The sequence below is a fragment of the Elephas maximus genome, chromosome 17 (genome assembly GCF_024166365.1).
Source record: "Elephas maximus indicus isolate mEleMax1 chromosome 17, mEleMax1 primary haplotype, whole genome shotgun sequence".
Classification (NCBI taxonomy): Eukaryota; Metazoa; Chordata; class Mammalia; order Proboscidea; family Elephantidae; genus Elephas; species Elephas maximus.
In genome coordinates, this window is record NC_064835.1 from 86905160 (window position 1) to 86922561 (window position 17402).

The 17402-nt window shown below is 41.7% G+C and overlaps 1 protein-coding gene across 9 annotated transcripts in view; it reads left to right on the forward strand.

Moving 5' to 3' along the window:
* CRACDL (CRACD like) overlaps positions 1–17402 on the forward strand; it is a 180316-nt gene that overhangs the window by 108926 nt on the left and 53988 nt on the right. For all 9 annotated transcript variants that reach the window (XM_049856555.1, XM_049856552.1, XM_049856549.1 and 6 more), the window contains 2 exons: positions 9986–10065; positions 14190–14367. In XM_049856555.1, coding sequence (XP_049712512.1) covers positions 9996–10065; positions 14190–14367 — 248 coding nt within the window. In that variant the 5' untranslated portion in view covers positions 9986–9995. The remainder of the gene's footprint in view (positions 1–9985; positions 10066–14189; positions 14368–17402) is intronic.

The window sequence follows — 17402 nt, forward strand, 5'->3', positions numbered from 1 at the left end:
CCATTTTTTTTTTGTTGTTGTTCTCTTCATTTCTTCTTGTGGGTTGAATTGCCATCTGGTATCATTTCCATATTCCAACACAGATTTATTCCCAACTCCCTCCTCTTTGTTGTTATTGTCAAATATATTACATTTCTGTGTTAAAGACCAAACAATGCAATTGTACACATATTATTTCATGAAATTACATTTTAAGTCAGTTACGAGATGAGAGGCTGTTGAATTGGCAAATGTTTTGTTATGTATATTTTTATTGCAATTTAAAAAAGAAGAGAAGAAACTTGCAATTATATCATCTTTTATGATTTCGTACAAAATTTGCCTTTACTAATACCTATTCAGTCTGTATGCTGAACAAATAATCCAAGAAGCTGGACCATATGAAGAAGAATGAGGCATCAGGATTGGAGGAAGACTCATTAACAACCTGCATTACGCAGATGACACAACCTTGCTTGCTGAAAGCAAAGAGGACTTGAAGCACTTACTGATGAAGATCAAAGACCACAGCCGTCAGTACGGAGTGCACCTCAACATAAAGAAAACAAAAATCCTCACAAGCGAACCAGTAAGTAACATCGTGATAAACCGAGAAAGGACTGAAATTGTCAAGGATTTCATTTTACTTGGCTCTACAATCAACAGCCATGGAAGCAGCAGTCAAGAAATCAAAAGACTCATTGCATTGGGTAAACCTGCTGTGAAAGACCTCTTTAAAGTGTTAAAAAGCAAAGATGTCACTCTGAGGGCCAACGTGTGCCTGACCCAAGCCATGGTGTTTTCAGTCGCCTTATGTGCACCTGAAAGCTGGACAATAAGGAAGACCTTAGAAGAATTGATGCCTTTGAATTATGGTGTTGGTGAAGAATATTGAAGATACCACAGGCTGCCAGAAGAATGAACGAATCCATCTTGGAAGTACAGCCAGAATGCCCCTTAGAAACGCGGATGGCGAGACTTCATCACACGTACTTTGGACATGTTCTCAGGAGGGACCAGTTCCTGGAGAAGGACATGGTGAGGTAGAGGGTCAGCAAAAAAGAGGAGAACCCTCAACAAGATGGCTTGACACAGTGGCTGCCACAACAGGCTCAAATATGGTGACGATTGTGTGTGTGTCACAGGACCCACCAGGTAGCATTTCGTTCTGCTGTACATGGGGTTTGCTGTGAGTCGGAACCGACTCGACAGCACTTAACAACGACGACATTGATTGATTTTTATATGTTAAACCTTTTATTCCTGGGATAAATCTTCCTTGGATGTGATGTATTATCTTTTATATAATCCTGCATTTAATTTTCTCATATTCTCTTAAAGATTTTTGTATCTCTGTTCATGAGGGACATTGGTCTGTGATTTTTCCTTTTTGAGAAAGCCTTTTTTTGGGTTTTGATATCAGGTTTATACAGTCTTCATAAAAGGAGTTGGGAGGTGTTCCCTTCTCCATTTTTTGAAAGATTTTATGTAAGACTGATATTTCCTCCTTAAATGTTTGATGAAATTAAATTATGAAACCATCTCAGCTTTGAGTTTTTGTTGTGGGAAGGATTTTGGTAGTAATTATATACCTTAAATAGATAAAATTTATTTCAGAATTTGTTCTTTATTTTGTGTTCTTGTAGTCAGTTGAGATCGTCACAGAATTTGTCTTGTTCCTTTAAGTTTCTTGAAATAAATTTGTTTATATTATTCTCTTACCCTTTTGCTGTTTCCATTGGTGTTTGGGGTTTTCTCTTTTTTTTCCTTCTTGGTCAGTCTTTTTAATTATCTGTTTTATTAATCTATCCATAGAACCAACTTCTGGATTTGTTAATTTTCTCTCTTATTTGTTTTCTAGCTCATTGATTTATGCTTTTTTATTATTATTTGCTCCTTTCTTTTGCTTTAATCTGACCTTTAGCTTAAGGTGGAGGCTTAGATATTTTTTAAAACCTTTTCTCCCGTAAGCATGTGCAACTGTACCTTTTTCTAAGTACTTATTTAACTGCATAACACAAATTTGTCACACGTTTGCATTTTTCAGTTCAAGTATTTTGTAATTTCCCTTGTGATTCTTTTTCTTTGACCCCTGGTTTACTTAGAAGTGTGGTGTTTAATTTTCAAATATATGAGAACTTCTTTAGATGTATTATTATTCATTTCTAATTTAAATTAGAATGTGATTGTGGTCAGGAAACATAGCCTGCAAGAGTTCGTTCTTTTTAAATTTATTAGGTTTTTTTTATGGTCCGGTGTGTGGCCTGTATTGGTGAACATTCCCTCGGCATTTGAAAAAAAATGTGTTTTTCAGTTTTGGGGTCTTTTTTTTTTTCCCCTCTGTAAATGTCAGTTTGGTTACGATAATAATGTTTTTCTGATCTATATTTTACTTTTTGTTTTACTAGTTGATCTATCAGTTACTAAGAGAGATAGGTGACAATTTCAACCATGATTGTGGATTTGTCTAATTCTTCCTTTGGGTCTGTCAGTTTTTACTTCATGTCTTTTGAAGCTCTGGAAATAGGTATATATTCATGTTATATAAGTGGTGGCTATGTCTTTCTGATGAATTGACCTTTATCCTTGTGAAGTGACTTTTTTATCTTTAGTAATATTCCTTATTTTGTTTTATCTGAAATTAATCTAAGCACTCCAGCTTTCTTATGCGTACTTTTGCATCATAGAACTTTATTGGTCATTTCAATTTTAACCTATCTGTGTCCTTGGGAACCCTGGTGGTGCAGTGGTTAAGAGCTTGGCTGCTAACCAAAAAGCTGGCAGTTCAGATCCACCAGGTGCTCCTTGGAAACTCTATGGGGCAGTTCTACTCTGTCCTATAGGGTCCCTATGAGTCAGGATCGACTCGGTGGCAATGGGTCTATGATAATGCCTAGGTGTGGTTTTCTTGGGGTTTGCTAAGATTCTTGGATATGTATGTTATCTTTATTTTACTATGTTTTGGAAATTTTTCATTTATCAATTCTCCACATATTTCTTCTGCTGTACTTTCTCGTCTCCTTCTGAGACTCCAACTATATGTATGTTAAACCAAACCAAACCCGTTGCCGCCGAGTCGATTCCAACTCATAGCTACCCTATAGGACAGAGTAGAACTGCCCGGTAGTGTTGCCAAGGAGCGGCTGGTGGATTTGAACTGCCAACCTTTTGGTTAGCAGCCAAGCTCTTAACCACTGTGCCACCAGGGCTCCAAATACCATGAAGCCCTAGAGAATTATCAGTTTTATAAACAGTGGATGGAAAACTGGCTGGAGGCATGTCATGTCTTCAAGGGATTTGAAGAGAACAAAAGAGCAGTTGCTGACGTATGATGTCAGGACTGATCTCCAGTCCTGTAGGATGTGGGTTCAGTTCCTACACCCATTTCCAGGCCAGAAAGCTGCAGCCACACCTCCCACTCACAAACACACACAGCCACAGTACACACTCACACACATACGCTAAATTGGGTTTGCATGGTTATACACTGAGGTGATATTAATCAAAAAATGATATTAGAATCACAGTGCTTCTGAAGTTTAAGAATAACAAGTGTATACGTGGCATTCCTGTTTATTCATTCTACAGAGGTTTATTGGGCACCTTCTGTGGTCAGACGGTGAGCCAGGTGCAGAGACGAGTAAAGCAGGTCCCTCGGCTCCCGGGATGCTCTGTCTGGGAAGGTGGACTAGCTCTGAGACTGGCAAGTCACTCCCAGGGTCATCCCATTTTTAGGGAATGTTGTAAAGTAAAATACTCCAGTGGTTAAACAGTAGTTTCAAGACAGATTTTTGGAATTGACTCTAGGGTCTTCAGCTGATTTGTCACATAAAATGTTGATACTCAGTTTTGTTTTGGTTTGCTTTTAAGCAAAAGAAACTGCATTTATGTATCTGTGATCATAGGCTATTAATTTTCTTAGTACTACTTAATTTTCATGCCTAGCTATCAGAATCTCAGGTACAGCCACACAGACTAGCCTGGAATCGCTTGCTCTGGGGCACGGTGACACATGTCAACCACCACGTGCAGCAAAGCACAGTGGAAGCACGCAGACTTGGCCTCACTGAAATCCCATCACCACAGTGAAAAATTGCCTCTAGTTTTAGTCTTTTTAAAGTTGTGTTGTTCTGTAAAGAAAACAGAGTTTCTTGGGATTTCCGTGTGGATTTAGAAGGGTCATGAGAAGGGTTACGGTGTTTCCTTTTTCCAGGGCCAGGTATCTATAACGTACTGAAGGGTTTCCTGAGCTTGCCCAGCGTGTACACTGGGTCCATTTCTGGCACCCAGAGACTTCAGCACTGCTTTTCATTTCATTGGCACCTGTAGTAGACATCTCCAGAAGCATCTCTAGCTTTGGCAGACACCTCGCTCATGTGCTGTTTCCAGGTCTTGTACCAAAAAAATCAGTTGCTGACCAGCCGGTTCCGACTCATGGCGACCCCATGTGTTTCGGAGCGGAACTGTGCTCCATAGGGTTTTCAGTGGCTATAAAGTTTTAGAAGTAGATCTCCAGGTCTGTCCTCCAACGCGCCTCTGGGCAGACCCAAACCACCACCCTTCTGGTTAGTAGCTGAGTGCTTAACTGTGTGCACCACCCGGGTAGCACTGTATGAGGCACTCGCAATAGAGCTATGAATATGACGGGGATTGAGCTTCTCCCAAAAGCCCGCAGTCTTGGAAGGAGGATGTTAAACAGATACCTTACAAATAAGTCATTGGGAATACCCTGATAAGCATTGTGAAAGAAAGGTTCAGGGTGCTAAGAAAGAATACCAAAGGGGTCCAAACGTAGCTTGGAGGGCGATGTGGCGTTACCAGGTCTGAGGGGTGAACACGAAGTTTTGTATGTAAGTACTGTGCTGAGATGTATATAACCAGGCTACAGGTATTTTTCTTTGAATCATATAGGTAAATATAATGGGTTAGAACTTTTTAAATGCCTTATTAAAATCTCTTTTCATTCTTCATGTGTATAAGCTTTGTAGATTTTTAAAAAATGTAAACTGCAACTAATGCAACTGCCTTGTGTTGGGAAGGAGCCTGACGTTACAGCTTTTCTTTGGAGAGGTGGAACATCTACTGCAGGGAGTCTTCTTTGGACCCAGGGCTCCCCTGGAGTTCTGTAGGTGCCAAATACGCAGCGTTGAATGCTGTGTGCTTTGGAGGGGCAGGAGGCTCAGCACCATCCTGAGTTAATTGGAACCCCTGAAGAGGTCCCTCAGGTCCACATTTAGTTTAAAGAATGTGTTTCCCTTGTCTTGGACTTAGACCTGTCAGAGCAACGGCGTGGGAGGGTAGAGAGCAGGAGCTGCATGAGGGGCCTTTCAGGTGGCCCTACTTGAATTCTGAGTTCAAATAAAAAGCCCTCTCCTCACATGAGAAGCAAGGGGAGTGTCAGGAGATCTGGGACACTGTCACATTGCCTTGCTCATTAGGGTTTTTGGTTTTTCTTTGAGTGTTACTGGGGGTGGAGGAACGTATGTTCAGCAGGGTGAGTTATTGGACCCAGTGAAGAAGACATTCATGGTGACAGATATGGAATGTTCCTACCTTTAGAATTGGAAGGCTCTGGAGTGAGAGAATGAAGGGGACAATTCTCCATCTGTGATCTCTGCATTATCACAGAGCAGACACTCCTTGGTGTCCTGGGACAGGTTTTTACCCGTCATCTCGCACCAGGTTGATTAGCCTCACTGTACATGGCTCTGTCAGGCTGAGGGTGGTTGGGAAGCTCAGGGACCAACAAACAGTCCAGGTGTCTTGTGCTCTGATACCGGTGAATATCAGTTCAGCCATTTGCATACAGAGATAAAGTTGATGCTCACCTGATGTCAGTGTGTGTCAGCTGTGTGTTTCTCTGTGCGTTTGTGCATAGACATGGGACCGTAGTGAAGAACAAGCTGCTATTGACAGCAACCCTCGGCATAGGGCTTGTATGCACTGTGTTCTAGGTTGCGTTTAATCGAAGTGTTATTATTCATTCCCATTTTGCATATGAAGAAAGTGAGCCCCAGGGATGGTAAGTAGTAGAATGAGAATTCACCTCCAGAATTGCTAAACTTCCAAGTCTTTGCTCTTTTTCTTCTGTATCATACCACACACTCTTATTATATGAAGATATTTGAAACATAACACATGAACAGGTTTTAAAACCTCAGCGTGAGGTGAGCCTGATTTATTGTACCTTCATTTGTGGGCCAACTTTTGCCTCTGTGCGTGAGTTCTTTAAATAGCCTTGGCAGTCCGCTGGTGCTCTGCGCCTCTGTCTGCTGTCGTGGTGGGGTGAACAACAGGCCCCACCAGGCTGTACCTTACAGCAAGATTAGAACCGGGCCATTCTCTTGGTCCCCCCAACCTGCTGCCTGTTCCCGAACTATCTTCCCTGTATGACTTTATCACAGCCACGTCATTCAACCCAGAGAAGGGAGTCTGAGCTTCTTGAGCTACTCCAGGCTCAGTGGGACGGCGTGTGAAGCTCTGATGCACACCTGCCAACGGGGGCTTGCCTTCTGCTTGTGTGCACTCTCTCTCTCACACCTGCACATTCTCAGCACTTCCCAGCATGCAACATTGTGTTCGCAGGAGGTGACTGGACATTTGGAAGGTGACATCATGGTTTCTCTGGAGGTTTACAGTTAATAGGCACCTCACGGCAGTCTCAAAATCCCTTCTCTCAGACTGTAACCCCCTAGCAACATAATAACTTCCTCCACGGTGGTCTCCTAGGGCTCCTTCAGGGTGTAGACCCTGGGAAGGGGGTCTTTGGTGGGCAGAGCCATTTCAGTGGGACACTATCTTTTGATTTCCTAGCTTCCCTTGAGCCTCTTTGCTGGTAGCTCGGGACTCTCCTCTTTACTGGGTCAGCAGCTGCGAGAGGCAGAGACCACGTCAATCTCATTCATCACTGCATCCCCAGCATCTCAGAAATGCCCAACTAAGCCTAGTGAATAGTTAGCATGAGTATATAGGTCGATGTCTCTGCTTTGTTACCTCGGGTAAGTTAATAAATTTATCTATGAAGACGGCACAGGGCCAGGCAATGTTTTGTTCTGTTATACGTAAGGTTACTATACATCAGAACCAACTCAATGTCAACTGTCATGGATTGAATTGTGTCTCCCCCAAAAATGTGTGTCAATTTGGCAAGGCCATGATTCCCAGTATTGTGTGGCTATCCACCATTTTGTGATCTAATGTAATTATCCTGTGTGTTGTAAATCCTAACCTCTATGATGTTAATGAGGCAAGATTAGAGGCAGATATGTTAATGAGACAGGACACAATCTCTAGGATTTGGTTGTATCTTGAGTCAATCTCTTTTGAGATTTAAAAGAGGGAAACGAGCAGAGAGGAGAAGTACCTCATTTTCATCAAGCAAAAAGAGCCAGGAGTACAGCACATCCTTTGGACCCAGGGTACCTGTGCTGAGAACCTCCTAGTCCAGGGGAAGATTGATGACAAGGAGCTTCCCCCAGAGCCAACAGAGAGAGAAAGCCTTCCCCTAGAGCTGGCACTCTGATTTCAGCCTCCTAGCTTCCTTAACTGTGAGAGAATAAATTTCGGTTTGTTAAAGCCATCCACTTGTGATAGTTCTGTTATATCGGCACTAGATAACTAAGACAGCCACTAACAACAACAACAATATTCAGTGTTCTCATCTCCAAAATGGGAATGCTAAGAGTTCTTGGGGATTAAATGAGATAATTCAGATCATATGTACTGTGTGCTTGACAAGTAATTGCAATTGTGGTTAGCTCCACACTGAGGCAGCAGAAAGCTTTTGAACGTCTACTTTCTGGCTCACTGGCAACCTTAGGAGATGATACCCAAGGTAATAATTGGTGACGGCAGGAACCCTCACCATTTTCACTCTCCCTTTTGCTCCTTATGTTTTCCTGCCTTCTTTTTCCACTGCATCTCCCATTAAATGCCCTGGTAGCTGCCCTCCCCTGACCCACTCATAATACTGTTCGGCATAATACGTTGAACATCAGTCCACTGAGGGGTCAGGAGATTGCTGAGTAACACTAAGGTATATTGGGGGACGGTGGACTTGAGGGGTCAGGAGATTGCTGACTAACGCTAAGGTATATTGGGGGACGGTGGACTTGAGGGGTCAGGAGATTGCTGACTAACACTAAGGTATATTGGGGGACGGTGGACTTGAGGGGTCAGGAGATTGCTGACTAACACTAAGGTATATTGGGGGACGGTGGACTTGAGGGGTCAGGAGATTGCTGACTAACACTAAGGTATATTGGGGGACGGTGGACTTGAGGGGTCAGGAGATTGCTGACTAACACTAAGGTATATTGGGGGACGGTGGACTTGAGGGGTCAGGAGATTGCTGACTAACACTAAGGTATATTGGGGGACGGTGGACTTGACGTTTTGGAACACTCGGGCATTTCGGTTGTGTCACCACCTCTGTGTGTTTTGTTTCCCTGCTTAGAAGTGTTATAAATCACCGTCCTCTTTGACAGTGTCTTCTGTTACCTGGACGGTTACCACGGATGATGAATGAAGGGATATCCTCTCCCCAGCCTAAAACTGTGGCTGAGAATTTGAAAAAATACTGCTTGAAGTCCAACCTTCATTTTGTATGTTTTCCCCATGAACATGGGGAAAATTACTTGGTGAAGTTCCAACATGGAGTTTTTGGCAGAGAGGACACAAAACCAGCCATTTTGACAAAGCCAAACCATATGAAAATTGAGAACAGAAGCTGGTGAAGCTTTTGTCGGCTTTTAAGGAATTGGCTGGTAGGGAGGATGAACTTATTGAAATTAATATCAGACCCGACTCTGGTATAGACCTGTGAGTCCATTTCTCTACTAAATGTTTTCTTTGTATTTCTCCCATCATTTCCCATTATGTGCTGCGTACAAGTGGTAAGTGTTAATTAATTAAATGGTGGAAACTCCCCTCTTTCAGTGTCAGATTCATAGGAATTTCCAGTAGGAAATAGCTTTCTAAATAAACGGTGTGTGAGCGCTTGTGGGGCAGAGGGCGCTGTTTCAAACGTCAGCTCTTGAAAACAGAGACAACAGTAATCATTCATTGGATTCCATGAAGAGTCACAGATTTTTTTTATTTAGGAAGAAACTAAACCCATGTGGATTAACGATAATAACCCAAAACCAAACCAAACTGTTGCCCTTGAGTCGATTCCGACTCATAGCAACCCTATAGGACAGAGTAGAACTGCCCCATAGAGTTACCAAGGAGCGGCTGGTATATTTGAACTGCAGACCTAGCAGCTACGCTCTTAACCACTGCACCACCAGGGGTGTTCTGGATAATTTGTTTTGAAATAATATGGTGGTCGTGGAGAGAGAAGATAAAGATGAAGCAAGAGCGGCCGTAAGTTTATATCTCCACTTTTATATCTGTTTGAAAAATTTTCGTAATAAAAAATTTGAAAAAGAAACTTAATACACATAAATGATGGTGCAGCTAACATTAACATATCACGCGTCCATTAAAACAGCGTTTGTGAAAATTTGAATAAGATGGTGTATTACAAGTGAGACAATCGGGAAGCCAAGCTCTGTAACATAGTGTGTGTACGTGTACATACAAATATCTGCATCAAAAAAATATTTTAAGAAAATAGACTAAAATGTTAACTGTGGTTGACCTTGATTGGTGGGTGGCTTTCAGTCTCTGTATTTTCTAAACTTTCTGTAATGAACAAGAGAAAAACATAATTTTCTTATAACTTGAGAAACTTTTTTTTTAAAGGAGTAACGTAATCTGCATCGTGTAAATTAGTGAAGCATTTGTCCCAGTCACCTGTTTTTCATTTAAATTGCACCTATCAGCCATCAGATAAACATTTACGTGACTACCAGTCTTTCCGCCACGGGCATGTTTTTGGCCCATATGGTCCTGGACTCTGTCTTTGCTGGGGAGTGAGCAGATGAGGTCACCACAACCATCTCACTAATTTTTAACTTTTTCTACACATGTTCCTTTAACATGAATTTTCATCTTATTTTAGTGAGCTGGACATGATTTCCACAAGGGTGATGGACGTTAAGCTTCGGGAAGCTGCAGAGGGCATTGGGGAGGACAGCAGAGGTAAGACCCTGGCTGCCACTGCTCGGGGAAAGCCCCATGTGGTTGTGGGGCAGGAAGAGAGGCTGACAGAGCCAGGACTTTGGGGGCTGTCTTTGTGGAGAATGACAGTTCAGTTCACAGAGCACTCAGCTACTCTCCCCACCCCCATCATCACTTGGAAGCAGGTCCCGAGTATTCATTGCCATCTAGAGGCAGCGCTCCTTTTACTTAAGTCAAATAAGAGGACCTTTGAAGTGATTTCCCTCATTCCTAAAGGTAAACATGTTATCAGCATTTGATTGACTTGATAATGAAGAAAAAAGACCAAATGAAATCATTTATCATCCTAGAATATCGCTGGACAAAGTACAGGATGGCCTCATCATCCAGAAGAAATCATTACATCAAGAGACAGCCTTTGATCCCTCTCTTTTATGCCTTTTATTCTCTCAGGGGACTTTTAGTATATCCTCTGCTAAAGCCCATGGATTACCATCTCGTAACTAACATGTCCCAAGGGTTATCCAGTTACGTAATTGGTTTGATGTTATCCATATATTGCTATTTATGTCTTGATAGAGTTGTAAAATGCAATGATCACCCCACAGTGTTCTTTTTCTCCAGATTAGCCTCTTATACTCTCCTTACTTTGGTAACAAAGTTCTCCATTTCTCTCTTGTTTAAAGTCAAAACATCAATAGTGATTTTCTTTGATATAGTTCAAAAGGACAGCCTCCAAAAATATTACATCCTAGCTGCTAGCCACTAGCACCAGATACAAATTTCATTAAAGATTGTATTTCATGTAGATAGATTTTTCTTATTATTCCATATTAGGACCACTTTTCCTCCATAACATTTCAGTAGATTTTTTTAAGGTTAAAAAGAAACAAACTTGTTGAAATCGAGTTGATGCTGGCTCATAGTGACCCTATAGGACACAGTAGAACTGCCCCATAGGGTATCTAAGGAGCGCCTGGTGCATTCGAACTGCTGACCTCTTGGTTATCAGCCAAACTCTTAACCACTACACCACCAGGGTTTCTAAATGTAATGTAAGGTTTTATAAATTAATCCTAAGAAAATAAGGAGTTTTAAAATTTCTTGTATTAAGGAACACTGAATTATTTATTTTGAATAAAAAGTACACTTCGAGGAAATATTTTATTAGCCTAAAACAACCCCAGTCAATGCTAGTTTTGGATACTGTAAGTCACAGGGTCACCTTATAGAGGTCACCTTGCAGAATCAGTTGTTTTTTTTTTTAAAAGAGAAACTAAGTAATTGTTTTCAAATAATAGTGAGCTAGGTTATTCAGATCAACCTCCTTCTATTGAAAAATAAAAATTCTGGATAAGAATTAAAAAAAAAAAACTTCTTAAAAGAATAAGAATACTTACAAGATAGTAGGAAATAACCAGTCCAGAACTGAAAGTTAAATGAGCACAGACACCACTTGGCCCTGTGGCCATTTGCCAGTCGTGGTAAATTTGAATTTTATTTTCATGTTGTCATGGGATGGGAGGTGAGGGAGAGGGTCAGACATCAAAGCGCAGGGGCCGTACAAGATGAAGCATCTAATTGAAGACACTCACTACAGTAATCTGGGAGCCAAAGGAGCTACGCAGTCTGATTAAGTGTGAACCGCAGATAAGCCGACCCTTGTGAGGATTTGTAGCTTGAATTCGTGTCTCCTGGATAATTGAGAGACCCTCACCCTTGAACTTGGTTAACAATACTTCTAGACTGGATGTGACCCCAGGTCTCTGACAGAAGTGAACAGTCTTTAAAGGAATGTGTCTTCTATGAAATTATTACAGGAAATATTATGTAATATTTTAAGCACTACAAGTCAATAATAACCAGTCATGTAAGGAAACAAGGCACCATGAGTGAGAACCAGCAGAAACAGGCACCTGAAGGCATCAGATGTCAGAATTATCAAATATATGCTATAAAACAACTATGTAACAACTATTTGAAGGTAATAAAAATTTTTTTAAATATCTGGAAGGAAGAGGAAACTACAAAAAGTGGCATAGTCCCCAGCCAATGCAATAAGGCAAGAAAAATAAAAAAAGATGCACACATTGAAAAGAAGAAATAAGCTGTCTCTCTTTGCAGATGACATAATCATACAAAATATACAAAATGAGAGCACCTAGACTGTTAAGGGAGTTTAGCAAGGTCACAAGATACAAGGTCAGTACACAAAAATCAATTGTATTTCTGTTTACTAGCAATTAACAATCAAAAATTGAAATACTTAGAGATATCGTTTACAACTAAAAAAAAACAAAACCAAGCCCATTGCCTTTGAGTCCATTCTGACTCATCTTGCCCCTACAAGACAGAGTAGAACTGCCCCATAGGGCTTCCAAGGAATGGCTGGTAGATTTGAACTGCTGACCTTTTTGGTTAGCAGCCTGAGCTCTTAACCACTGTGCCACCAGGGCTCTATCATATACAATAATACCAAAAAATTAAATACTTAAGTATAAATCTAACAAAATATATGCAGGATCTTTATGCTGAAAAATAAAACTAATTTTTGAAAGAAATCAGTGAAGATGTAAATATGGAGAGATATACCATATTTATTGATTGGAATTCTCAGTGCTGCTAAGATGTTAGTTCTTCCCAGACAGATCTATAGATTCAATTTAATCCCAATCAAAATCCCTTCAGGATTTTTTGCAGATATTAACAAGCTGATTGTAAAATTTATATGAGAAACAAAAGAAGTAAAATAGTTTAAACAGTTTTAAAGAAGATCAAAGTTGAAGGACTCACACTGCCTGATTTCCAGACTTGCTGTAAAGCTACAGTAATCAAGACAGTATAGCATTGGTGATAGAAAAGAATAAAACCTGTTGCCATCGAGTTGATTCCAACTCATAGCAACCCTATAGGACAGAGTAGAACTGCCCCATAGGGTTTCCAAGGAGCACCTGGTGGATTTGAATTGCTGACCTTTTGGTTAGCAGCTGTAGTACTTAACCACTATACCACCAGGGTTTCCAGAGAAGAGTAGGGAGTCCAAAAATAGACCCATACGAATATGGTCATTGATTTTTTACAAAGATGCAAAGGCAATTCAGTGGAGAAAGATAGTTGTTTTAACAAGTGGTATTAGAACAGTGGGATGTATGTGGGGAAAAATGAACTTTATACCTCAAAGATTACATAAAAATTAAAGAGACCAAAATTTTAAACTATAAAACCTTAAAAGAAAACACCGGAGAAAATACTCATGACCTTGGGTTAGGCAAGCATTCTTAGATATTATACCAGGGGTTCAATCCAAAAAAGAAAAAATTGATGAATTGGACTTCATCAAAACTTAAAACTGCTCTGTGGAAGACACTATTAAGAAAATGAAAAGACAAGCCACAGACTGGGAGAAAATATTTATAAATCACATTTGAAAAGGACTTTTATCTAGAATATGTTCATAACTCTCAACATTCAGCAGTAAGAAAACAACTCGATTTAAAAGTGATCAGAGAGTTTAAAAGATGCTTCACCTAAAAGATATACGGATGGCAAATAAACACATGAAAAAATGTGCTACATGCTTAGCCGCTAGGTAATGCAAATTAAGAGGCTCTGGGGTTTCCTTTTTGTTTTTGCTTTTTTGGTGGAGCAATGGGTAAAGGCCTGGCTGCTAACCAAAAGGTCAGTGGTTTGAACCCACCAGCCACTGGTAGTCTGCTTCCGTAAAGATTACAGCCTTGGAAAGCAAGCCTATGGGGTAGTTCTTTCCTGTCCTGTAGGGTCGACTATGAGTCGGAATCAACTTGACAGCGACGAATTTGGTTTGGTTTATGTATATTTCAGAAAAGAAAACTTGATTTCAGGTGACAGGGATGTTGCCTGTGTTTTTATCCTGTGATCACATGCTAAAGCTTACTTTATTTTTTATTAAATATCCAAACTAAACAGAAATCAAGATTGGGTTTCAGGTGTGTAAAAATGGTGCACTGGGTACCTTGGTACATAAAAAAGACTTTTCAGGAGGGCGTAATCGATGCACAGATAAAATCTTGCTTTCTGTCCCTCCTGTGTACTTCTTACATATGTTTGGTGAGTTCTCACACGCGCACAGACACGTGCTTTTGCTTATCTGTTTGTTTTTTTCCTAGTTTGTCTAGGAAAGAAGAAATCCAAATTCAAAACTTTTAAGAAGTTCTTTGGGAAGAAGAAGAGGAAAGAATCGCCCTCGTCCACAGGAAGTAGCACCTGGAAACAAAGTCGGGAGAAGAGTGAGACCATTGCCCTTGAGTCGGGGCCGGTGGGCTATGACTCAGAGGATGACCTTGAGTAAGTTGCCCTGTGTGTCCATGAGACGTAAGCAAGGGGGCGTCTGGGCACAGGCAGACCCACACTTTCCATTTCACTCAATTGGTAGCTTGCCTGGCTTTCTGATCCTACTTATCTTCTAGGTAATTTCATTGGAAGTTCTTTCATAGAAATTGTGTTTTTTCACACATAGGGTCTTTTCACACATAGGGTTAGAGAAAGTTGGAGAAGGCATTATTGGTCACCTGCTGTGTGCTGTATCTATTAAAAGTCACACTAACTGTGGAAGAGAAGGTATTTATTATATGTCACCTTATTAACGAGCACACCAAGCCTTAGAGAAATTTTGGAACTTATCCAATGCCCTACAGCTGTAGGATAAACCAGGATATGGGCCCCTAATTTAATTTGGCTTAAAACTCTTTTGAGGACCTGGATACTGAACTAGAAAATTGCATATCTCTGAAGTTAAACTCTGAGTAAAAATTTAATAAGAAAAATTTTCCCATTAGAGAGACCAAAAACAAGAAAAGAGTTTCTTGCCATTTAGTTTTAGAAAAATCATCTAAAATATCATTAGGAAGAAGAGACTCAGTAGGTATGAAAATTTGGGGACGTCTCATGAACAAATGCTTATTTTTTAACTTGCATTTCATCAAAATAGTTATAGTACATATCCTCCAGTTATCTCAGACATTGTTTCTGTGACTAAAAGGAAACGAATGGAACAGGTCTGTTGTTATGCCAACTTTTGTGTTTTCTTTTCGACATCATTGACCTCGTAATCTGGAGGATAAAACTCTTCAGAAGGCTTCACAGCCCTAAGGGTTGGGGACAGACCGAGATGGAGACAAGGGCCTGAGTCTCTGGCTGGTCTGTCCTCTCTCCCTCCCTCCTCACGTGTTCGTTTTTAACTTTGTTTTTTAATTGTGATGAAAATATACATAATAAAACATGCACCAAGTCAACAATTTGTGCATATGTTCTCCAGTGACATAGATTACATTCTTCTTGTTGTGTAACCATTATCACTATCCTTTTCCAAATTATTCCACCACCAACAATATAAACAAGGATCCCTGATGGCGCAGTGGTTAAGCGCTCAGCTGCAAACCAAAAGGTTAGTGGTTAGAACCCACCAGCCTCTCTGTGGGAGAGAGGTGTAGCAGCCTGCTTCCATAAAGATTACAGCTTTGGAAACCCTGTGGGGCAGTTCTCCTCTGTCCTGTAGGGTCGCTATGAGTTGGAATTGACTCGACGGGTTTGGGTTTTTTGTTTGTTTGTTTTATTAAATGCAGTGCTCCCTATGTGGTAACACCCTTGCCTGTTTTTAAAGGCGTAGAAATTACACTGACCACTTGGTGGCGCCAAACGACTAAAAAGGAAAGGTTAGGCTTTTGTTTTGCTGATAATAGCGGAAACCCTGGTGGCGTAGTGATTAAGTGCTATGGCAGCTAACCATAGGGTCGGCAGTTCAGATCTGCCAGGTGCTCCTTGGAAACTCTATGGGGCAGTTCTGCTTTGTCCTATAGGGTCGCTATGAGTCGGAATTGACTCGACAGCGCTGGGTTGGTAATAGTAGCAAGCGGGGTGGGCCCACACTGTGCTTTGTGAAGCCCGGAGGGTGTGAACTGTACATACATAGCTTGGAACCCTTGGAGAGGAAGACGTTACCTTGATAATGTTGGGTGCTGTTGAGTCGATTCCGACACATAGCGACCCCATGCGACAGAGAACTGGCCCATAGGGTTTCCCAGGCTGTAACCTTTACAGGAGCAGAGCTCCAGGTCTTTCTTCCACAGAGTGGCTGGGTGGGTTCAAATGGCAAACCTTTCAGTTAGCAGCTGAGAGGTTCACTGTTGTGCCACCAGGGCTCCTCACCTTGATACCAAAAACCGGAAAACCCATCGCCGACTAGTCGATTCCAACTCATAGCGACTATACTGCTTATTTTTAGGTGTTCTCACTTGAGCAGCCCCAGGGACGCTCTACCACCCACCCCACCCACACCCCCTCTCTTGACTAGAACACACAGTTCTGGTGTTGGGGAGACAGGCCTGGGAACAGGAGAGGGTCCTGACTCTCAGATCTCGGCTGGAGGGTAAGCTGGAGTGAAATGACCTGTCCACTTGTCTCTCCCCCCATCACCTGAGCCCATTGAAAGGGGCAGACAGGCCTCTTTTCATCTTTATATCCCCTGAACCTCGCAGGGCCTGGAGCTCAACTAAGGTGAAAGTTTGCTGAGATAGATGCTGGGAACGGAAGCTGGGCGGCGGGTGGGGGTGGGGTATGATGAGGCTCAGAAGGTGCAAATCATGTTTTTAGAGAGCAGCATGGAGGAGGAGGCAAGGTCTCAAAGGCCCTCCTGAACCTCTGCAAGAGCCTGCAGGCCTTCTAGATTCTGTGGCAAGTTCAGCCCATAGCTGAGCTCATCTGCCTCAGCCTTCTCATCCATTACCGAGGGCCAGGGTGGAAGTCGTTCCATTTACAAGGCACATGACGATGGCAAGCCACGTGGAGCCCCGTGGGTTTAAAAAGTTGATGCCCTTTATTGTGGATCTATGTGTGTGTGGCAATTTCCTCTCACCGCTCCACCTCTTGTTTCGTGTCATTGATCTGATGGAGAGGCAGGGTCATTTGCCCTGGGTTTGGCTGGAAGCTTTCTCTTGATGTGATTAAACTTGTTCCTATAGCCTCTGAATTTCTTGTAAATTAGCCGATGGATCTAGAGACTTGATTAGATTAAGGTTCAGTTTTGGGGGAGGAGGCGAGAAAAATTCATAAGATGGTGCTGGATACTTCCTGTCACATCCATCAAGAGTGGTTGACCCACTTCCAGTGACAGGACCCATCGGGGGATGTCGGGCTGCTCTCAACAACCTTCAGCGAATGGCTTTAGCGTCCTCTGATGGCTATTGCCTAGATCTGTTCTTTCACTGCAAAATGGCGGTTTTCTCATTCTGTCCTTCATTATGCATTTGCTAGCTGGAATTTTTCTGTGAAGAACCTTTTCTCAGCAACAGTTTGGCTGCGCTGAAATACAGTTTGTACGGGAA